The sequence below is a fragment of the Tetrao urogallus genome (assembly GCF_951394365.1).
Source record: "Tetrao urogallus genome assembly, chromosome: 3".
Lineage (NCBI taxonomy): Eukaryota > Metazoa > Chordata > Aves > Galliformes > Phasianidae > Tetrao > Tetrao urogallus.
Window position 1 is genome coordinate 13,883,141 of NC_136815.1, and position 25,168 is coordinate 13,908,308.

Here is a 25,168-nt window from a genome sequence, read left to right on the forward strand (position 1 = left end):
CTCATCACATAGTTATGAATTATCTATCCATAGCCAAAAGCCCATAATAATAAGTTCTAATCTTTTTAGGATGATAAAGTAGAAAATTAATGTGAACCTATTGCAAATAAAACTTGAATTCCATAAAAAGGAAGATGTTTTTATACCTTAATGCTTAATAACTCAGTGCTCTTTCTGTTCAACTGTCAGCTTAGGAACTCAGTAGCACCTGGTTTCACACACTTTATGTTTAAGTAAGAGGTTAATAAAGTGTGCCCTACAGCTGTGGAAGCAAGAAGTGTGAAGTGAGAAAACATTAAGTCCAGTTCTGCATGGAAACTGAAGCTGCACTATTATGGTCAAGAGCAGAAAGTGACCACGGAGCATACTGAAGAGGAAGATTTAACATACACCTTGGTCAGGGTATTTGGGAATTTGCTGCCCAAAAGGGAGGTATGTCCCTTCCCTGATCAGCAAATGACTGTGTGACATGCCAAAGGAGTTTTAATTATCTGATATGACTTCAGAGATGTAGCATTAGTGGGTTGCACTCCACAGTCATTACTAAGAAGGGTGTTAGTTCACAAGTTGTGTTATCAACACAGGTTGTGCTGATGTTCATAAAGTCCCCTAAGTCTTTTTTTGTCCTAATTACATTTTCATCTTCTAGGAGCGCTTGGTCTTTTTTATTGTCACAACTCAGCAGCACCCTGTGACAAGGACTTCCAAAAATCTGCTACACGTGTTCCATCACAGTCTGTCATTGTGTTGGGCAATATGAGTTACGGGTTGTCTCAATGGTTAGAATACTGCCTGTGTCTGGTAGAAGAGTTTGGCTGGGGGCTAGCTGAAAAACTAAATAGAAGTAGCCATGAAATGAAGAACTATTTGTCAACTTTGAATGGAATTAATCTTTTTGTGATACATGCTGCAGAATATGGTGCGCATCTGAGGAGGAAGGCAAAGAAAGCACGTATCAGCATGCCTTTGTTTTCCAGATCTCTTCATCCCTCATGCAAGTTTAAATTTTCTCCTTTATCCTGAGTAACAGTGTTGAGCTTTGCTAATACCAAATTTACATTTCATTACCTTTTTTGATAATTAGTCTGTGGGTAATTTGAAGGTTGATTAGTTTTTGTTACCTGTGATTACAAACAGGGACTCTTTAATGTTGCTTTAGTGCCAGCCTGTCACGCCAGTGAGGAGTAATTTAGAATCTCTTGTAATTGAAGGTAGCCACTGATGGACAGGTAATCTAGCTGATGGATGGACCCAATACCAACAAATAATGGTCCATGCACAGCTCTCAGTGGCAGGGCTTTTTAGTGCAGTTAATTACCATTTATTATTAATCAATTACAAATAACCAGCACATATAGTCTCCATTGACCTGTAAGAGTGGTCATTATTATGCATAACATAATGCTTCCTTTAATTCCTTGGCTCCTGACAGAAGACACAGTTTTGTTTCTGATCCTCTCCTGATTCAATCTGAATGGTGATGGAGTGGAAGCTGTAGTGCTCAAACAGGGCTTGGGTGATGTCTTTCAAAATCTTCTGACTGTCCACTGTGTCTGCTATAGACAGCAAGCAGAAAACAATTAAATTAAATATAGTGTAATAGTTTGAAGAGTGACAGAAACCATTCAAACGGCCTAGCACTTCTATGAAGCAGCTGATTTTGAGCAGTGTCCCTTGTCCTTTCTATCCTTCTACATGGCAGCAAAGGTTTGTTCATTTGAATGTGGTTAGAATATGCAACTTTGGCAAGACCCAACTTTAACCATCAAAGAAATTCAGATTGACAGAAGATAAATTCTGGATGAAAGCAAGAATACTTAATAAAGATTTGTTCATCCAGTCAGGGAGCAATAACTGTGCTAAAAGATTGGGAATTGGCCTACTCTTCCTGGGAAGGTAGGGCTTCATGGGGTCTTTGCCTATGAAGCACTATGTAAGTAGAGTTTTCTCACATGAACTATAGCACATACATGTTGCAAAAAGCAAACAGACAAGAAAATTGATGTGGATAATGGGCAGTTTGTCAACAGGAATAAGGACATTATAAAAAAGATATTTTTAAAGATAAAATGTTTGCCCTGGAGTTCTCTCTATGCTCCAAACTATGTTTTAAAGATTGTTTTACATCTGGAGAGGCATCAGGAATGCAGATTTGGCCTGTAGGTTTTTGTTACTAGCAATCAACAGTTTTCACATTTGACAAAACAATTCCAAAATCAATTTGATATTCTGAGAATAGTCTGGTCTGGATCTAATTCTTTTAATTTATTTAAAGTACGCTGTAGTTTACCTCCTTGTTCCACAGCCTCTGCAGTTCCAAGTTTTATGCTAACTACAAGTCCCTGTTATTTTGGCAGGATTTCTGAGGGGACAATTTGAAAGCTTTTTATTTTACTTTTCTTATTTTTCCACTAAAATAATGGCATTTATTTTAACAAGAACAGATATACAGCCAGTTGTACACCAATCAGAACTACCTGACCTTTCCCAGACAGCTGCTGAATACTTCTTCCCTGTTTACAGAAATTTACTGACCTGTGGCCACATGAGCAGATAGAATCGTTTGATTCATCGTCAGAGACCAAAGATGAAGGCTGTGAACAGATTCCACTTTCTCAACTGTTAAAATTCTTGCTTTCACTGCATCATAAGAAAGTTCTTTCTCTGTTCCTTAGAGAGAGAAATTGTGGGGAAAAAAGATAAATTTTAAGAGAGAATAAATATGATCATTAGAGGAAAACACATCATGAACCTTTCTTCAGTTAGATGTACAATTTTTATTAAAATATTCTGTCTTGGGAAGCCCCTTTATTTCGGAGTTCACTGTAAACTTCATTTCTATTCTTTGTATTATAATTCTCTATAGAATGAAACTTATGCACGTGTTAGGAGATATTTTGCTGGTCCCATGTGCATAGGCAGGTCAACTGTTTAATCAGATCATGTCTTGATTCAGCACTGATATCTTTTGTGAGTGCTAATTTTATGGCCTCACCTGAGAATCTGTGAGGAATTTTGTCCTCTATACATGATTGAGAAACATCAGTTTAATGGAGAGGCAAAGACAAACAAAGATTAAGATGGTTTGTCCTGGGAATATTAAATGACATAAAACAAGATTACAGGTTAGTTAATTAGTAGATAAGTGATTGTCTTCTTAAATGGGCCTTCATACAAAATATGATAATAATGATGACAACCCTTATTCAGAATGAGGACCCTTGTGACGGGGGTACCTGCGATATGAAATTCAGTGTTCAGTCCAAATTTGCCCAAAGAATTGAATTACGGGTCTTCTCTGTCGTGAGACATGGGAATTTAGAAGTGCACCTTTATGCCTACTTGAACAACTGTGTTTATCATGTTTTGCTTGGATCAGTAAATTGACAAAGTATTTTTAATGACACTGATTATGAAGTATAATAATGATAAGTGTTGTATTGATTAATTGGGTCTCTCATACCATAACTGATGCTAATAAGTCACTACTTCCAATATCCTATTTCTCTTTGGAAAATTCTGGGCAGAAATATGCTACTTAGGAGGCAGAAGACTGGCTTCACCAAATTCCCTGGAGTTCAAGCTTGACGAGGCTTGTGGCAGAGCATGTGAGTACTGCTTACAGCAGTTGGCAATCTCTGCTCTGAGAAAAAGATCCCTCAGGGCTGCCAGGCCTCCTTGGTAGTTTGGTTTTTCAGTAATCAAGAGATCATCTGTTTTGTCAGCAGCCGAGATACAGACAGCTGCTGCCTTCTATCCAGGTACACTTTTACACAAATGTAAACTATCTCTCAGTCACTGAAAGAAGGTCAATACTAGAATGAAGCTTTACTGTAAAAGAATGTTGAAAATTTCCTTTCTTGAACCAGCAGTAGGGGAAGAATGAAAGAGAATTAAATAGGCATGCAGATTGTAACACCAAGTAACTTGTATACATTCAAAACCTGCTTTGTTACAGCTATTTTTCCTTTTCACCCTAAATCTTCATTGCAGAGAGAGATGTCGTATTGCATTATTCAGTGTATAAGGAAGGCAAGAACATGCATTTGTGACTTGCTCCAGACGTTTGGCCTTGCACATCAAATGTTCAGACCCATAGCTGGCAGGATTAAATATTACTGAGTATAGCTCTTGTTGCCTTCATGTTGATGTGCTGGGAATTGTCTATTTCCATGTGCCCGAACGTGACTAGAAAGCTCCATTGGTTTGCTTTTCTGGATGGGCATAACTGAAAATCTTTGAAACTTCTGCCTCTTGCACCCTGTCTGTTTTACAGACACGGTTCAAAGCACAGCCTTTCTCTTTTCTTTGGTCTTTTTGGCAGAGACTTGTTTTTCACATGGGTAAAGGAATTACACAATGAACAAAGCAAGTAGACATTTATTTTGCTGAAGGGATAATATAATGTTATGACAAACTAAAGCTTTAGTAATACACTGGGAGTTTGTTAATAAATCACCAGTAGACCAGTTTTTACAAAAATTGGAATGTGTAGAAGTTTTCTGGTGTAATGGTAGAAAAGAATTCAGATTAAAATTTTAATTAGAATTTTAGCATGATCACACTTACGAGTGTTGGAAATTGATAGAGAGGCATCCTATTATAGTTTTGTCAGCAAGAGAGAAAGAACAAAATATAGCCATTGATTCTGGAATCAGGTCCTACCTTCCATTAACACAACCAAAATATCCCTTAAAATGGTGACGGTGGTTGCCAAAACAAAGATGGAAAACACAAATGTGCAGATTGGATCAGCTATTTTGTATTCTGGCTAAAAAAATACGAACACAATACTTTGTTAATTTCATTATTGTTGGTTATTGCCATTTTTAGTTAGTTAATCTGTAAGAATAATGCATTCCATTCTTCTAGTACAGAATCAGTGTTGACCTCATTTGCCAGTTAGCACAGGGGGTGAGGGTGCTATGAGTGTATGAGAATAAAGAGAGAGACATGAAAATACCCTTCTTTCAGTTCAAACACCAAGAAATGGTGACACTCCCAATAGCCTTTCCAATTCCCAAGAACGAGCATAATTGTCCTTGACTAAATTACAATGCGTATCATTTAAACACAGAAAATATTTACACAGAATCTAGTTTTACAATGCTGTGAAAAAAAAATCGTTATCCTTAATTGCAAGGAGAGCAAGTGAACTAATGAAACTAACCTTAAAGAAGATGATAAGTGCACTAATTAGCACACTAATACTCTGGAATAAATCCCCAATGGCATGCACAAAGGCTGCCCGCAGGCTGGCATTGCTTGGAGCTGGTTTTTCCAGAGAGGCCAGTGAGGTTTCCCTGGCTTCTGCTCCGTGGCTATGCCTGTGTCCAGTTTGGTGCAGAATCAGGCTTAGTCTGCAAAGGATGTAAAACTCGGAGGTTATCGTGTCTTTGAGAGCAGTGACATCACACACGTCATTACCTCTCTCATTTCTGAATGCTGAACAGTACAATCAGACACACTAGGTAATAACACAGAGTGGCTAAGCAGATAATTAGTAAGTATTTGTGTTTTGCATACAAACGGGAAAGTCTGTGAGTAGGGGAATTAATGAGAACTCATTTTCTACGGAGTTCTTGAATCTTCTGATGTCTAATAAGATATGAGATAGAAATAATTATTTTTATTCACAGAGTTTCCGTTTTTGTAATTTCCCTCCCCAGTTTGGCAGCAAAGAGAAAGTAGGAGAGCAGCGGGATCTCTCTTCTCTACCCAACCCATACTCTCATAAAACTCATTACACACTTGATATTTTTGAGGTCAATATCTCTCCATCATCTATTACTGAAATACACCAGCAGATTCACTGTTAGAAGTTATTTATTTGGAATGGAAAACAAGGTAACTTACAGGATATTGGCGAACACAGCACAAGCAGAGGTGATGAGCATCACTGCAGCATCAATATCATAATTGGGGTGTAGCAGCCTCATGCTAGCCAAATATGTCAGCACACCAGTCACAATCCAAATGATTACCATAGACATCAAAGCTCCCAGAATTTCTATGAATTTTAAAAATCTAATTTTAACAGTAATCATAACAGAAACACAAGAATTATTAAGGGTATGATGCTAGTTGTTCTAAGTTTGTGAATCCTACAGCCAAGAGAGTTACTTGTGTGTAAGCTGATCGGTGCACATAAGGAATGGGCCAAGACATATTTTGGTCACAGGCAAATCAAGTGGCTGTCCTGGGCAACCTTATGAACATGGTGGCCTAACTGTTTTCTACCTTCTTTTGTCTGCTTCCCAATGTGGAGCTCATGGAGCGTTTGGAGAAATTGGAGAGAAGAAAAGGCCTGTTGTAGGAGCTTTGGGAGGAGTAAAAGGAACAGGAATGGGAAGAAGGAATAAAAGAGCAGCTCTTTTACATCCTGTGTACTTGCCTGTCCCATCCAACGTGTTGTGAGGGCCCAGGAACCAGCCCTTCTCCCACTGTGAGATTAGCTCAGTCAGAAGAATAGAGGTGGGAGGGAAGGAGAGAGACATGGCTCACTCAGACCTGCTGGAAGACATAATCCCCTCCAACAGCTTCCCTTATTTCTGCCCACCTCCCTTCATTTCACAATTCAGAAAACCAATGAGTGCCCCCGACAAGGCCAGCAAACCCCTCCTACCTCTCTCCTGAGACTTTTTCCAACCAATGCCACTAGTGGTGATAAAGACAAAAGAAGTTATTTTGTCCCTGGGGCAGCAAAATTCAATTTTGTCTCTATTGGCTCTGAGTTGTGCTCAAGTAAATCCGACGTCCCCAATGCCAACTTTTATTAAACTGCCATAGGCAAGGTCTGGGGATGTTTGTATGAACGTGCAGAATGTTTTTAACAGGATGTGGAACTAGCAATTGCCATGTGACTTGAATGGGTAAATGCAGCACTTTATGAGCACAACTGACACAATTCCAAGGAAAATGAAAATTCACAGCGAAGAAATAGAGAGCCATAAAGAACAAAAACCACTTGCACAGATCTCCACTGATAATCTGTGAAAGCAGCTAAACCTCAGTGTACAGTTTTGAATGTATTTTCATGACAGTCACAAATTTTGCATCAGTCTGGGCCTCAGAGGCTTATCAAAATAACTATTTTGTCTAAAATTGATGATTAATGAATGAAACTGCAACCTCCTGGAAGTCTAGTTTTACTTAAAAGGACATAGAGAAAAGCTAAAAGTGGTATTCAATACTTGTGGTGTTTCTATTTTCCAAATTACAAAATGAAACCTTGCAAACTTGGCCCAGAAGAAGGTGCTGATAGCTATGAAGGAGCCAACAGCCTCTGTGAGCACCTGCAAGAATGTCTGTACATGTGTATATACTCCACCACTGTAAAGTCATTCATGTGCATGTACTCCACCACTGCTAGAGGTCATCTTTACATTATTTTTCAATGTAGAAGCTTAGCAAAATCCCAGCGAATCATCCAGACCAGTTCAGTAGTATTAAATATTTTATTTTAAATATTCTCACTCAAATTTACTCAGGACTGCTAGCACCATCAAAGTACAGCATGTGATACCAAGGGATTGCTTGGGAAACTTATGACTGTAAGAGAAAGAAACTGCAGCTGAAGAGAACTTTCCTGTGTGGAAGTAAGTCTGACTCATACATCAGTCTCATTCAACACTGTGCTTCTAACCATGCTGTTAAAAGTAGCTGCATACCCAAAGGATTTTGTAGGACTGCTGCCCTGACTTATTCTGCTGCCTAGCTTAGGGCACTGGAGGCATTCAGGTGGCTCCTGCTAAATCTGAGCCTTGTCATACAGTTTTGCATGACAAAACCATTCTATCAGTCTGAGAAAAGAGGTAAAGTACTTCCAGTCAGTCAGCATGCAGTCAGTGACTGTGACCCACCCGACTGCTCTCGGCTACTCTGTCAAGGCACCCACCTGCATATTAAACTGGAAACACACTTCAGAAATTGAGCAAGAAACATGATAACTATCACAGAATGAAATTAAATAGACACTGATATTGGATATTGGATGCAGTTCTCTCATTTGCTACCTGCTCGGTGCCACCCAAAAGTTAACTGCTTGGTGGGAGGCTTGGAGGCCAGCCACAGTGAGAAGAGACTGATCAGGAAGCTCGTCAGGTCCACCAGGATGTGTGCTGCATCACTGACCACCGCCAGGCTGCCAGCTATCTGTCCACCTGTGGGAAGCACATGGCCTTGTCATGGCTCTGGTCACATCTTGGAGTCAACTAGATCAAACATGGGATCTAGGGAGTATTTCATTTTGACAGATCAGACCTATGACTCAAAACTCTTCATAAATTGCTTCATTTTGTACCTCATTCATGCAGAGAAAGGTACAAATTAATAACAATGTATTCGTCCCACATAGATAACTGAGTGTCTTAAGGACAATGCTGTGATTCATAACTGTTGTGTTTATATTACTATATGGACTATTTTACTACAACTACTTTAATATCTTTCTTGGTGAAAGACAGACTCAGGCATCATATTTCCAGTATCCTTTCACTATAGTATTGTAGATTGCTGGAACTGATTCCTTATTTATAACAGGGAAAGACGAATGTTATTCCTGATGACTGGATGCCAGACCTTTTGTTTGTCACAGGCAAACATTAAAATTGGAATAAAAGGGAAGTTTCCAGCATAAGAGCTGTGATAAACAACCAGCCATCTTAGTAAGGGCATGGAGAAAAATGTTCTGTTTGCAGGACCAATCTACCATTTCATAGCTGTAATGCGTGGATAATTTTGCTGTTGGAGCTGAAAAAAATGTGGCTAAATGTCATTTTACTTTGGGGGTGAGGAAGGTGATTTTCATGTGAATTCTGAAAAAAAAAAATAGGCTGTCTGAAATCGCATTTCTTTTACCCAGCAAGCCAAGTGCTATTTTGCCAAGTCCTTGTAACCATGTCTCAGGGCTAAAGGCAAGAAACTGAAGATTGTTCTAAACGAACCCCCGCTGCCAGTGGCTGCAAGAAAAGACACGGACCACAGGCAGAAAGCTGTCCTGCCAACTTGGCGTAGCAGGGGAATGTTTTCATCACAGAATTAATGTAAAAAAATGGGAATGTGAAATGATCAAGACAAAACATCTAGTTTCTGCATTTGACAATTTCTATTGTCAGTGTATTTCTATCCTTCTTCAGTTGTTCAATTAACTTCAGCTCACTTACTTCTCTTGACCAGTGCCCACATGAAAATAAATGAATCTAAAAAACACTGTAAAACCCAAAATGCTTCTTTCAAACCCTCAGCAAAACACCGCTGCCAAATGGACATGTAGAGAAGTCTCTTGTTTCCTTATACATGTAAAGTTTTCATGCCAGCAAGACGCTCTACCTGTTTGATTTCTTCATATTCAGATTTTACATTGGAATGCATTATACTGTGCGGTTTGCCCCCCCAGGGAAACGCATATCACACATATAAGGAACATTTTGTTGTTGTTGTTTCTTCTGTTGCCTCCCTATAAATCCCACTTACAGCTGCCTGTGAGTCACTCCCCAAAAGGGAAAAGAAAGGACTATAGAATTTTGCTGCATCCCATTCGCAATAGTAAAATGTAAAATTCAACAACATGAGGATTTCCCAGAACGTAAGCAGATGTAATGGCACATTAATTTTTTTGTCATTACATAGATTCTAGACCTTCATTGTTTGCAGGACAGCTCTTTCATGGGAGGAAAACAATTCTACACAGCAGAGGGAAACAGGCTTGTCTGACAGTGCACAGATGTTAACAGCCAGGGCATCAGCTACCTTTCAGCAAACAAAGGCACAGATCACAAGCTGCCTGCAAAGCCCTATTGCATTTTAGATAATGTATTTCCATGTTCCTTGGGACAACCTTACAAAAGCTTGCTTCTAGCCTGCTGTCTCTGAAAAATGTTGGCAAATTATTATTTTATGTATTGCTGCCATAGCTGATGCCTTGGGTGAGTTTCTGAGATCTCAGTCCATTTATCTTAGCAACTTGGTCAAGTCTTTATGTTCCTTTTTGACGTGATAACACATGCTAGGTTTGTTTCTTTATCCAAGTGGAAAAAATGTACTTCGAAATTCATGTTTGGTCCTTAGCCAGTAAAAATCCTTAGAAAGCACTTCTATATCAGGGCTGTACACAGGGTGTCATTGGCTTTACTAATATCTCCAGATCTCTGGAGTTTGCAGTGGAATTACATTGGAAGAAGAGAAGGTAATAGTCTTTCTGAGATGGTTTGTGCAGCAGGCTTGGCCAGCAGTGCCCCTTTTGAGAAGGCAATGTGGGACAGCACAGATGGTTTGAATGAAAAGAAAAAAAAATCACAGGGAATATCTAGGGGTTCAGTGAAACACAGTTTGTCAACATCTTTGAGAGTGATGTAGCTTTTCTTTCTTGTGTAACATAATAACACCTGAGAAGTTGTTTGTTCCTAAGACTAAAAGGAAGGGGAATATCTTGCTTACTCTCAGGAGGAGAAACTGTGCAATATTTACAGGCTTTTATTGCTCTGTATCAATACTCCCAACAAGCGGCCTTTATGAGTTACTATTACTCATGATGGCTGTTTACAGCTTTGCATACCACAAAGCAGTAGAAAATGTCAGTCACTCTCTGGTCAATCATCAGGCACATGCTGACTGGCCTGATGATTAAAAAAATTAAATGTGTGGTTCATAATTACAAAAAACTCCGTAGACTGCTGTCTGTAACTGCTGTTAATAACTGGTTTGTCAAAGTGTAATGGTCTGAAGCAAAATGGTCTTCAAGCCTGTTACTTAAGCTGTCACTACAAAAAGCTGTATGATTCATTAAGCAAAATGAAACATTTAGTTAACGTATCATCTGTCCTTCCAATTATCCTCTAGCATTGCTGCATTCACCAAACTTAGGCCTGCTGATTACATGGTTTTGCTAATAATGCGTTTCTTCTGGCACTGGAAATTACTGCATGGAGGTTGGTGGTGTGCACCAATTTTCATGGGCAAAATGCACATGACCTACAAACAAGCAGGCTTCATGCAGAAGAAACCTGTGGGAAGAAAGAGATGGAGAAATCTCTGCTGAGTTTGGCAGCTAAGAGCAAAGGCAGAAGTGCAGTGACTCCATCAGTGCTCCCAAGTCTCACTTGTGAGGAACGCAAAGCCTTTCTATTTCATTTTCATGGGGACTCCACAGGCAGGCTCTGGAAAAACATGGGTTTCAGAATCACAGAATCACAGAATCACAGAGACCTTTCAGAGACCTTTCAGAGACCTTTCTGGCCGATTTTTTCATACCCCTGGAATACATGTAGCAAAGACCTGTGAGATTCCTCGTTTCTTATCTTACCTCACCATAGAGAAGGGGAAACTAAAGAGCCAGCAACTATCAGGTGTCTATCAGTATCACAGAAGCAATCCAGAGGGCAGATCAGGGGTACAAAATGAAAGCAAATGCTTTAGGAGAGAGCCAAAAACTTATCTTGGATGTTGTATCATAGGTCCAGAAGTGAAAGCTAATTAGACAGGGGAATAATCTTCAATTGATCCAGAGGCACACCAGCAGGCCAATTTAAGAGATAAACGTGCTCTGGTATAAATACATTGACTTAACTGAGGAAAAGCAGATGGTGAATCTGGCCGTGGATTTCCCCAGATTTTGTAAAGACTGTTGCATTTAATATCAGACCCTGCTGCACGCGGCCCTCACCAGTGCTGAAGGCTCATTGGCCTGAATAAGCATGTAAAATCCTTTTATCTTTTCCCAGAAAAGTAACTTAAATTATTAAAAATCCTTTTGTGACATGATGCTGAGACATGGCAGCCACTTTTATCTGAGCTGAAACACCTGAGAGAACAGTTGAGGCCATGAACCGATCCTCCTAGTCCTACCCAGATGCTTATTTTGTTAATTTAACTGGAGAAAAAAATATATTCTTTTAAAGACTGGAGAGGAAGGAGTGTTACTTGATCCCAGGTGGGGTCACCTCTGTGCACTGAGCATCACCGTAGGCAGAGTAAGTGCAAAAGAGCAGGAGTACAGATGTGCTGGGCACACAACTGAGCAAAGATACTCCCCTGTAATCTCAGCAACCATGAAGATGATGCAAATTACTGATGCTGTGTAGAGCTTCCTCCGTGCTCGGTGCTGCTCCCCTTTCCTATCCTCATAGGCCTGTAAGTAGCCATGACAGTGATATGCTTGATTAGCTTCAGCATTTTCTTCTTCCTGCTGCTGCCTCTCCTCATTGAAATTCTTCTGATGCCAGCTCATCCTTTGGGATTGAAAGGAACAGAAGGTTAAAAACAGAAAAACCCCAGTTATTTTGGCTTCTAACCCTGCAGCCCCAGAAAGTATGTAATTAATGCTTCTGTAAGATAAAAGCAGCACTGGGAACAGTGGTTCATCGAGGAGGCTTGCTCATGCAAGCAGGACTCGGTGGGAGGGAGCTGCACATGAAATGAAGCTCTGGCAGAATTTCCAAGCTCTCCAGGCTCTCCTACATCATTTACCAGTTTATGAAGCGGAGGGTGACTTTCTCTGGCTTGTGTACATTGTGCACATAATGAAAAAGGTGACAGAAAGAAAAGGACTCCAACTGCTCAGCACAAGAATTTCAAAAAGTCACACCTCAGGCAGATACCAACCAAGTTCAGCGTAGCATGGAGGTAATTCTGAGGGAATTTTTGGTTTTCTATTTCCAACAGCTTTATTATGAAGACAATGCAAAAATAGATTTTTTTAATCTTTTATTTTGTTAATATAATTGACTAAAGACATTTCTCTCCTCTCTCTGCATGCAGAACTGTTTTATCTCAAATTTTCACTCAAGCACAAAATCTCTCCATCTTCCAGCAGGGCCTGAGCATGGAAGATATTAGCTAAAAGGTTTCAAAGGCATTTAAAAAATCAAAGAAATCAGTTCTTCAAAGCTCGCTGAACCCTTTGTGCCATAAAAAAGAGAAAAGTTCAGCAGAAGCAGCTCTCATAGAATCGTCTTATCCCAAGGTAATTTCCCATCTGATCTGACATCTGATCTGTCACAAAACCTCAGTGCTGTCCTTCTTTAGGGCTTTCCTGGGAAATAAGGGATGGGAGAAGGGACACGCGGAGCTATGATGCATTGAGGCTGCAGGAGTTCCTGAACAACCATCACATGTGGTACTTGCACTAGGGCAGCTCAGAGTTCATTCTTGGAAGTCTAAAGATGGTTTGCTAAGTAAGAACAGCCCCTTCTCTGTATCTCCCAACTGAGAAGAGCCCAAATAAAAAAAAAAGAAAAACCTTAAAAAACCATTATGTCACTCCAGCTACAGCATTTGTGGCTGCTGCTGCTCATGAGAGTGCACTATGGTATCCAAAGGGGAATGCCCAGATGGATATTTGTAATGTTCATATAATCACATTACAGCTATTTGTTTCACTACCCCTTGTAATGACAGCCTCTTTTTCCCATTCAAAAGAGTAGAGACTTTTCTTCAAGAAGAGCTGTTTCATCAGCTGCATGAAGGGGAAGTGCAAGCATCTTAGTGACTTTGTGTGGTGTTTCTGTACTGTTGATGGAAGTGGAAAATTGCCTGAAATCTCACTGGAAATAAATTGCACCAGTGTCTGCCAATCAGCAGTGATCAGTGTCAAGAAAAAAAGGCACTGTAGTCACAAACCTTTCCAGCTGCCTTTTGGGCAGTTGGAGCGGCCTGCAACTGCTCCGCTGGTCTCACCAGGGCATTGCACAGCCCTCATCCACTGGCGAGTAAGGATCAGCCCATTGGGTTCTTCAGTTCCTCAGAGGCTCTTGGCCTATCTAATCAATAGCACTTTCTCTGCTTTCGTGGCAGCTGAGCCCTGCAACTGTACATAGTAAGTGTGGGTTTGGGTTTGTAAATATTTTTGAGATGTTCCAAGGGTTCAGCATGTTCCCCTGAGTCAGCTTGTTTCCCAGCCAGGTTAGCATGCGGTCTCTGTTTGCTCAGCAGAGGCCACTGATTCCTTGTGCTTGCCTCCGAGAGCCTGCATGAAAGAGCGATCCCTGATGCCTTGGAGACACTTAGTTTTCTCAGTCTTTTTTTTTTGCTATGTTTTTCTTTTCATGTTTTTTTCCCCACAACAGCAAATAAATGGGAGCTGAGCCATCTGGGGAATGGGCTGTCCATATGGCAGCCAGGGTGCCTGCAGCCAGTCGTCCTCCAGTGCCTGAGTTTTGCATTCATCGGACTCCTCGTGTGCACTGTGTCACTTGCACACAATGTTTTGCTGATGAATTAGACTCAGAAGGTACCACAAACTGATTCCTTCCAGATGGCTGAATAAAATACTGTAGTTTTCTCACTCTCCCCAGGAGATTGGGGCATGCAAGGTTTTCTTTCTTGTGATCCCTCTCTGGAGTTAACTTCCAATGCTCTTCTGCAGTTTGCATGTAAAATTAATTTCCCTTTAATTTGATTTTCATCAGCTGGCACTGATTGTAAAAATCATCTTAACAACATGAGTCATGATCCTTTCCACAGCCTGTCAGGGCAGGGATGCCAAAATTACCCCTGTCAACTTCGGAGCCACCAAATCCTCTCCTTGCTGCTAACAAAATGGGCCACTTCAAGCCCCTCCATCAGCAAACAAAGCCTCACAGTTCTGCTTAGGGCTAGGAAAACACTGTCCACAGACCTCACTGAGCAGATGCAAAAGCAAATGGAGGCAGCATAAACCCACAAATGTGACACTATTCTATCTAAAAGTGCCTAAATGAAAGTGGTCTCATTGTCAGGGGTGGTGAGTGTTGCTGCTCCCTTTGAACTCACAGAGCAGCATCCGGCCCCACGAGTTAGGAAGGTTCCTGCCAGCTCTAGTGCATAACCATTCATTTTATTTTATTTTTTGCTTCTGAGACCAGTCTGCCACTAATTAAAAGAATCTAAGAGACAGTTTTGTAAAAGAGTGAATCAAAAGCTTAAGGTGCAGAGATCAGCTGTGACAAACTGTAAACCCCTCCTGAGTGCTTTAGAGCAAGATGTAGCCTTTGAGCATCAGATCTCTGCTTCAGCACACTGCAACAAGAGATCCAGATTAAAAGATTTTTTTTCTCTCCATTTCAAATTCTCTTTCCTTTAAAAAAGGCAGTCAGGGAAAACATCAGAGAAAGGCACCTACTGAGTCATGCATATACGGAGGGAAGAAAATATTAATACATATTGTAAATTCCACACAGATCATTAGCAAGAGCTTTTGATTGCAACTTCCCTTTGTTTGTTTTCACTTGATCTGTTGGGTGCTTTGATCTGACAAGAATAATTGCCATCCTAGACTGCTATGAGAACCCCAGCGAAAAGAGCAAAATGTGGAATTACTACACTTCCTTCAGGAGAGAACCTCTGTCACAAGGGACAAGAGTAATTTTTGGTGCCTGAAAGGGTATGAAAATGTCTTCAGCGATAAAAATTATTTAAGCCATAGTCACATCCCTTATGCTGACACAACTCTGATTTCAACCGAACATTTAATTCATCTTGAACATTTCTAAGTCACATAATACCTTGTTTATAGCTTGTCCATCCAGATTCTTCTTTTCCTCCCACAGTATTTTGAGCACAAAACAAAGGCAATATTTATGTATTTGAATATATTTAGATGTCTATTAGATTGCAATTGTAGCTATGATGATCTTATCTAGTCTCATTTTGAGAGTCTGAGCATGTATGCATAAATCTATTGTGAACAAATTTCCTTCTGCATAAAAGTATGGCAACAGCTGTACAGAGTTACAGCAAAAGTGTTCAGAGACATGTATCCAAACTCTGTTGTGAGAACAAAGAGACACACACAGACAAAAAAAAAGGAAAGAAGATGTCCAGAGTGGTGCTTCCCTGATGCTTCTCCCAGGCTGCACAAATCTGGAGGCTGGGAGCTAGCTGAAACACAGCTTATTCCTAACAGCCCTTCACAGGCCTTTCCTCCGGGAACCACAACAACTCAAGGCACAAGTACATGCTGGGGGTCACTCAGCTGGAAAGCAGCTCTGCAAAGAAGAACCTGGAAATCCTGGTGGACAACAAATTGAACATGAGCCAGTAATGTGACCTTGCTGCTATGAAGGCTAATGGTAATCTTCCTAAAATGTGGCTAGCAGGTCAAAAGTGTTGACCTGTCCCCTCTACTTAGCATTGGTAAGGCTGCACCTGGAGTGTGTTCTGTTTTCTGGGGTTCCCAATAGCAAGAGAGACATGTATACACTGGAGTGTTCATCAGAAGCCACCAAATGATGAAGAGACTGGAGCACCTCTCCTGTGAGGAGAGGCTGAGAGAGCTAGGAGTGCTCAGCCTTGAGAAGAGGAGGCTCAGGGGAATCTATCAATGTCTATCAGTACCTAAAGGGAAGGTGCAGAGGATGGAGCCAGGCTCTTTTCAGTGGTGCCCAGTGCCAGGACAAGAGGCAGTGGACACCAAATGGAACACAGAAAGTTCACACTGAATATGGAAGCACTTCTGTTGTGTAGGTGACAGAGCACTGGCACAGGTTGCCCAGAGGCCGTGGGGTCTCCACCTTGGAGATCTTCAAATGTCACCTCAGCATGGCCCTGGGTCCCCTGCTCTGTCTGTCCCTGCTTGAGCAGGGGTTGGCCAGATGGACCCTGAGGTCCCTGCCAACCTCAGCCATTCTTTAACTCTATAGTTCTATGAATCTGGCTGATTTAAAAGTGGTTAGTTCCATAGATTAATTATGATTTATATAAAAATAATGCAATCTTTGTTAGTCTTAAGCTGTCTGCCTGATGTTTTAATTAGTTCAAATGTTATAAATTTTGAATGACCATTCCCTGCTTACCTTTATCACGTCAATCATGCTTTTATGTATCATTGGTATAAAGCCTTCACCATCAATTTCCTGAGACTGAGTTATTTAATTTGTTTTATACCATTTATCATCTTGGTTCTAATTTATTTATTTTTTCCTGAGATGAAATTGGAATAACTGTACTATGGAGATGGTGTATGGCAGACAGTTCTTCCTAGAATGTCTCATGTCAGCTTACATGAGGCAAAAAGCAATCGTATGGGTTTTGCTGAGATCACCATGACACTGCTTTGTCTAGATGACAAGCCAGTATGAAGGGGATAACCACAGGGCCCACAACCAACCTCTTTCAGAAGTTACAAGAAACACCTAAAATTTTCTTAATCACTGACTTTCACAAGGCACTAAGAGTGGTGGAAAGCTTTTATTCAACCCAATAAGAGTTTGCATATCACTTGCAGGAAGGCAGAAAAAGAAGAAAATATTCCCTATACCAACATCATAGAAAATCAATCTCCACCTGATTACACTCTCTTACAAGTTCTCTTCAAACTTTTCATTTAGTGGTATGAGCCTGGATGACAGGAATCAAGTGCAAGTCTAAGCCTTCACTGATAGATAAGAATAAATGCTGGTCAAGTTTAAATCCTGTTAAAAGCTTCTACATGAAGACAAGCTCTAAAGTACACATCTTTCCCACTTCCAGCATCACACTCTTTGTGCCTCTTTTCTCAGAGCGCTACCATTATCCATCCGAGTTGAACATGATAAGATTCAGATCTTCTGTACGTCATAGACCCTCAGCAGTTATGTGGCACAGATGTCAGGGTGATTTAGCAGAGGGCAATAAAACTTTATTTCCATCATGTAGGTTCAACAGCAGAAGTAAAAGTAGGGGTAGGTATGTCACTGTAACTACACATTTAGACCAAGATCAATTAAAGCTTTGAGTCTTTCTAGCTCTGTATATGCCTGTTTTTTCATTTCAGTTACAGTAAAATAAAAGCAAAATTCTTGAGACAAGAAGCTTTGAGTTTCTCTTCTTGTATGGTAATCAAATCCCACTGTAATGACACATAAATAACATAATCAGAAATGCACATCAAGCCAAAATCCAACTCACAGTGTACTTGGTACAATCTGATACAAATGCATTGGTTAATGAAGTGTGATATTGAATATTTCTGGTCAACATTACACTGATCTGTTGCCAGCAAGAAATAAAATGGTCTAGAAAACTCAGGAATTTGGTCAAGACGTTTCTTAGGTTTTTAAGAGTTATTATCCAAATCACTTGATAGGTAATCAACATATCAAATAATTAACTATCTGAAGAATTTATTTTCCCACAACACTGTCTCGATTGCTAAAAGAAAGTAGAAACCTATCCTAGGCCTAATCTAAAGATAAATGAATCTCCTCTGATTTGAGTTACAGACATCTTTTGAAAAAGGCAGAAAGTTCTCAGTGCTCAGCTTCAGATTCTGTTACAATTGTGATTAATATTCTTCTTGGAGAATGGTGAGAAGTTGGATATTGAGTTCGATGTAAGGAAAAATTTCTTCTCAGAAAGAGTGGTGAGGTATTGGAACAGGCTGCCCAGGGAGGTGGCGGAGTCACCAACCTGGAGGCTTTAAAGAGAAGAGTGGATGCTGCACATGGTCTAGAGTGATCACAGGCATAGATTGATGATTGGACGAGATGATCTTATTGGTCTTTCCAACCTTAATGATTCTATGTGGATTGTGTCAGCTACCCTGGGACAAGTTCTGTTTAATATCTTTATCCATCACCTGGGGAAGGACATAGAGTATGCCTTGATCAAATTGACATATGATTCCAACCCGGAGGTACAACTGAGTTGACAGATAACCTGTGAAATTCAGCAAGGATCAGTGCAAAATCCTACATTTGGAACAGACTTTTGAGACTACATCTAGAATACACTGTACAGTTTTAAAGCCATCAGTATAAGAAAAAGCAATAAAATGGTAAGGGATCAATTGATGGCCACCAGGATGGCTGAGGGCTGGAGCACTTTGCCCTGCGGGAACTAAAGTTCCATCCTAGAGAAGAGGGGGCTTCAAGGGAACCTAGTAGCAGTCTGCTAATGTTTATTAAGAGGTAAGTGAGAAGGAGGTGCTTAATTAATTTGTGTGAAGGAAGGATGAGGAAATGATCATAAATTAAAACAAAAGGGATGGAGACTGAATATAAGGGGAAAAAATGACTATGACAAGAATTCAGTATTGGAGCAAATTGTCCAGAGAGGTTGTGCAGTCTACATCCTGTGAGATATTTTCAAGACTAGAGCAGATGAAGCCCTGAGCAACCCTGTTGGATATATGAGCTGACCCTACTTCAAGCATGAGGTCAGAGCAGAGACCTTCTGAGGTCTCTTCCATCCTGAATTATCCTGTGAGCCTACAGCTGACCTGATTTTCAGAGAGCTCAGTTAAAGACAGGCCCCTTTTAAGCATTTAAAGTTTGGCAGGAGAAACTTCAATGCATCCAAACCCGCTAGTGACTACTGACAGTCTTGGCATGTCTAAAACACTCTCCCTCACAGGCTGTGCACAGGGAACAGGGCCTGTATTCAGATTTTCTACTCACTCGATTGAGATAAAAACAGCTTTGTTCCCTGTGTATTGTAATAATAGCATTTATTAAAAAGAAAGAGACTGGGGGCTGGCAAAGAAAGAGGCAATCTGTGTGCAAAATAGATTCTGTTGAAAGCACTGGAGCTGTTCATTAAGCCTACACACAGGGAATGGAAAAATATGGTAATTTATACCAATGGCTAAAATGAGCTTATTGCTACTGATCGGCTTAAGACACCTGAGGCTGTGCCCACTGCTGGTCTGTGCAAGCTTGAGCCCAGCAGGCCGCATCCCCATTGATGGATGAGGCAGCTGAGAGCTTATGAGTTTGGATTAAAGGGAAGATAGGGCTAGTTGATAGTGACAATCTGCTATGGGCAATCTTAACAGGAAGATCAGGCAGATAGGGCCTCTATAGAAAGATAGGTACAGCCTTAGGTTCACAAGCCCTGGTTCTCACGGAGGACTTCAATCATCCTGCAATCTGATGGAGGGACAACACAGCAGGACATAACAAATCCAAGTGGTTCTTGAAATGTATTGATGGTCATCTGTGTGGATGAGTAATCAGCTCTCGCAGTTAATAAAACTTCACCTGGTAAAAAAGGCCATAAGAGATACGAGAAAAAATGTCGCACCTTTCCTAACAGTTGTCTCTGCCTCAGGGCACTCTTCCCTGTACCTTGTAAAAGTTTTGTCCAGAGATGCCCCCTGTGTCTTGAGAGGCCAAAGGACTTCAGGCACTGAAGCTGTGCCCACACAATTGCAAGCTATTGAAAAGGCTCTGAGACACTTCAGTAACAAAAATGAATTGTAGAATCATGTGGTATTTTTAAAAACAGAAACATTACCATAAAAATCATTTTGGACAGTGCCATTTATATTTATGGAACTGTGTACTAATATTTAAATAATAACACAGACATTCAAATGACTAAAATATGATGGAAGTGACTCCAGTATAAGAACATGGAGAGATGGATTTCCATTGGAATCAACAGCATTTATGCCTTTCTGTCCCACGCATTTTAAGAGAGCCAAGCAACAAATAACCTGAAAACCAATGAGATAATGGAAATGTCAAGAGGTGCTAAGCTGTAACTGAACAGATATTTAAAAAAAAAAAAAACTTGCTGCGCTGAGTCAAGAAGAAGAATGAAAATAAGTTTAACTGTAAAGCTATTTTGTGGCTGACTGATATTCATTTTGAACCCAAGTTATAACACATTTTATGTTTTCAGAGGGTCTTTCTTCACTCAGGCAAGCATTTACTCATAGGACCTGTGGCACATGAGAGACACATCAGCTTCAAGCCTAACAGAGTATCCACACGAATAAGGTTTTGCAGGATCAAGTCCCTAGTAGCATCACATTTCTTTCACAGCAAATAGAGTATTTAGACATTCAAGCATGAAGAAACTTTGAATCAAACATTATGTCAATAGCACTATAATAATTCAGCCTAAAACTGTAACATAATCCATGAGGTTTTGCATCTTTCAATAAATCTACTCAGCTTATAAAATACATAGCAGGAGACACTTGCTTCAGCAGCGGATAGGTTCAGTCCATCACAGACACAGATACACTAGGCTGCTGTACGGTAAATACATCAAACATTTACTAAGAAAGTTTGGAAATGAAAAAAAATCAAACAAAACATTTGGAAAATAGTGAAAGCTGTTCCCCATACATGCAGTGAAAATCCCCATACTTCAGCTTTGGCAGCCCGTCTGCACATGAGTGACCCTCATGTTTCTGACAAAGACAAAGCAATGGCAGAGAAGGAAGCACGGAGCTGTGTTACCTGTCTAGGGCTAAGGAGTACCTCTTGGTGTCCCTCTCACTCACAAGGCATGCTCGCTCAGGACCCTTTTTTGCAGCCATGAGGACTGGTGGTGGGGTTTTGCTTGCTTTTTTTCTCCCGCAAGTGCTACTTGTTCCGTTGGAAGTGGATGCGGGGAAAAACGTCCTTGTAACTTATTCAGAAGTTTCTGCCAAGTGTTCTTCAATGAAAAAGTTTTAATAATCTTCTCAGTAAACCAAGAGAAAGCAGCTTTCCTATTGTTAGTGGTGTCACTAACATGCCGAACAGTAATTCGTTGAGGATGAAAGATTGGAGGGCTTGAGCCTCTTTGCCTCTTTCCTTTCTTTCTTTCTTTTTTTTTTTCTCTTCCATGGGATGATGCTGTGACATGATTTCTGTCACATGGTGAATGAGTGCTCTCGCACTGCTGACTCAGGGTCAAGCCCAGCTCTGTGCACACTGACTTATGCACACTAAAAGGGAGAGAGAAGGGGAATAAAAGCCTGATTTGCCTGGAAACAGCCAAAACACTGTTTGTCTATCTGCTTCCTCGGATTGGAAGGAAATCACACCTCCCTCACCCTGATTGGCACAATCTTCCTTCTGCAGCTCCCCGTAAGTATGGTCCCAGGAGGAGAAGGCCTCACTGCAGCCTGGCTTCAGGCACATGCTGTGGAGCTGGTAGTGAACTTTGTACTGGTGCTGCCAGCATCTTGCCTTATAGAAAGTAATGGAACACAGACTAGAAATATGAAGTGAGCAAATGCTGGGTGCTGTGTTTCAATACTGCAGCTCTTTTTTTTGCCATGAGTAGCCTAGTTGGTATGCAACGAGCTGGGATCTCCCCTCCTTTTGTCCAGCTTTCAGAGCATGTGGACACATACCCTGCCTGAGGTTCATTTATGGAGAAGGCTTTGTACATCACATCCATGAAAATCTTATTTTTATGGCATCCACATGTTGCCTTCCATGTGTCAGCTGTGCCAACACTTCCCTTGAGCCTGTGAGCTCAAGTATCTCAAATGTGTTTCTCAATAGTCACCAGAAAATGGTAGAAATACGCAATTTTTTTTTCACAGTGTCTATCATCACTGCCTCTCTACTGTCCTTTGCTCAAGAGCATTTTCCCAGATTCTTATACACACCTACACACCTTTAAAGCCAATTTGGTGAAAGAGATTGATTTTCTAGCTCATTTTTGTGACTTCATAGCTTCTTCTGGATATTACAAAGTTGTTCTTTGATGTTTTTTTAAAGTTGCAGCCACTTACTGGTGCCTGAAAAAGTAGATGGCTGGCAAGACTAGTTTTGAGAAGAGCCTCAGCTCACAGGATGAATGCTATCATAGAATAACTGAATCATTAATGTTGGAAAGATCAATAAGATCAACTAGTCCAATTATCAGTTCATGCCTGTGACCACTCTAGGTCATGTCCATCAGTGCCACATCCACCCTTTTCTTACAACTTCCAGAAATGGTGACTCCACTACCTCCTTGGGCAGCCTATTCCAATACCTCATCACTCCTTCTGAGAGGAATGTTTTCCCAATAATTGGACTACAGACCCAGGGCATCTACAAAAATGTTTCAAAACAGAAGTACCAATTTACATTCCTCAAAAGAAATGCCATTAAATAGCAATTTTCATTCTACAGCTAACAGAGATGGAAGGACAAGGAATGCAGCTTCTCCAGCTGTGCATCCTGGAACATGACACAGGCTCATAATTCATATCCAGTAAGGGCTTCTGCTGGCACCCCATCCCATAAATGCCACCATTACAGCAGTTTCCCTCTGTGCTTCCCAACTCACCTTTCCTTTAGAAATTATCAAACACCAACATTCTGTCACTGATTAGAAACTTCTGAAAAATAAACCTGGACTGGGACCTTGTTTACACCAAATCCCAGTCTTTCTAATACGCTACACCAAGCTATCAAACCTAAACAGCCTCAGTTTAAAGAAAACTTATAATTCACCTCAGAAAACTGTAGATAAAGACTATTTCTGTTTCGAGCACTGGAAGCACGTAACTTTTGTTAGTGAGGTAGATGAGCTTCCATCATTTTGCAAAGGGATCCTGCACCTTTGCATAACAGTGAAACAAAGTCATAGATCACTCCCAAAACTTTTGTTTTCTGTTTATTGTTGTCAGTGCTGAAGGTTGTACTTTTCAGGAGACAGGCTGTGAGACAGGATAAAAAGAAATCTCTTCAGAGCTTTCCACAAATCCATGGGTTTCCTCCTTTTGCAGACACTAAAACTCATTAAGAGAGAGACAGCAGCTATCTGTAGAATTATTCAGACCATCTCAATAAATTCATCTTCTGCTTTCAGTAATAATACAGTTTGTTTCTGAATCTACATTAAAATGTCACATATCCAATCATGCCAGTTCTAACAACAGCAGTCAAGGACATTTCTCCAAATTTGCATCCAATACAGACATGTGAGACATCACACTGACTTTTGCAAATGAAAGTCTCTTACCATTATTATCTAAAATCTCCATCTGTGAAAAAAGAATATCCTTGCTCCCATTTCAGCTCTAATCAGCCACACTTTAAAAACGGAAAAATAAAAGCTCTCATCCTATCATTATGACAGTAGATACTGAAAGCCTTAGATGTACAGAGGGAAATTCTGAACATCTATTACTTGAAAATGCCAGTGAAGGTAGTCAATTTTATCAGGCACAACATGTCTTACAGATCATCAGCAAACTTCTTCTTCACCTTTCTCTGGCACCAACTTAAGTAGTTCTGCACTTCACTGCCTGTGAGCTGGGACACCGCGTACTTGTGATTTCAGGGACTGATCGTTAGAATGTTTGCATTTGTAGTAAAAATATGCTTGTTCACCCACGTGGAGCTCCAATGCCTTTGGCTGGAACCTTTCCAGGCATAAGATATCGACAGTGGCGTTGAGTGTTTTCTCAGCAAGTTTGCTGATGACACAAAGCTGAGAGGTGCAGTCAACACACCAGAGGGTCGGGGTGCCATTTATAGGGACCTAGATAGGTTTGAGCAGTGGGCCCAGGTGAACCTCATGAGATTCAACAAATCTAAATGCAAGGTCTTGCTCCTAGGTGGAGGCAACCCACAAAGTGGGGGATGAAAGGACTGAGAGCAGTCCTGCTGAAAAGTTCCTGGGGGTACTGGTGGATGGGAAGCTGGACACGAGCCAGCAATGTGCCCCCACAGCCCAGAAAGCCAACCTATCCTGTGCTGCATCAAAAGAAGCATGGCCAGCAGGGTGAGGGAGGTGATCCTGTCCCTCTGGTATGTGCTGGTGTGGTCTCACCTGGAGTACTGCATCCAGATGTGGAGTCCTCAGTGCAGGAGAGAACAGACCTGTTGGAGCGCATCCAGAGGAGGGTCACAAAAAGGATCTAAGAGATGGGCACCTCTTCTATGAGGACAGGCTGAGAGAGCTTGGGCTCTTCAGCTGGAGGAAGAGAAGGTTCCAAGGTGACCTGAGAGCAGCCTTTCAGTATCTAAAGGGGAGGTACAGGAAAGAAGAGGACAGACTCTTAAGCAGTGGGCCCAGGGGACCCAGGTGACCCAGGTGACCTAGATGACCCTCTTAAGCAGGGTTCTTGGCAACAGAAGAAGGGGAAATGGATTCAAGCTCAGGAAAGGTATACACAGGTTAAATATAAGGAAAACATCTTTTACAGTGAGGGTGGTGAGGCACTGGAACAGGTTGTCTATTGGTGTGGTTGATGCCCCGACCCTGGAGACTTTTAAGGCAAGGCTGGACTTGCCCCTGGTCATCCTGATCTAGCTGTGGATGTCCCTGTATATTGCAGGGGAGCTTGACTAGATGGCTCTCAGAGGTCCCTTCTAACCTTCTATGATTCTGTGGTAAGTCATTTTGGGATCCAAGGCTGAAGGCCTTCTCTTATGACAGATTGTGAGAAAAAGCACTTCTCTTCTTGTGAAACTAGGAATGTAGTAACCTTTTATAAATGACTGTCAAAAGGAAAATATCTGCCCTGATTTAGAGCCAATTTAAAAAT

General features: G+C 40.9%; 1 protein-coding gene across 1 annotated transcript; it reads right to left on the reverse strand.

Moving 5' to 3' along the window:
• Positions 1–1,410: 1,410 nt before the first annotated feature.
• Positions 1,411–21,226, reverse strand: SLC30A8 (solute carrier family 30 member 8; the record flags this gene model as incomplete). The annotated part of the gene is made up of 8 exons (XM_079533389.1): positions 1,411–1,556; positions 2,536–2,670; positions 4,666–4,771; positions 5,171–5,360; positions 5,857–6,010; positions 8,016–8,154; positions 12,011–12,227; positions 21,147–21,226. 8 exons carry the CDS (start codon positions 21,224–21,226, stop codon positions 1,411–1,413), a joined length of 1,167 nt encoding a protein of 388 aa, XP_079389515.1.
• Positions 21,227–25,168: the final 3,942 nt, after the last annotated feature.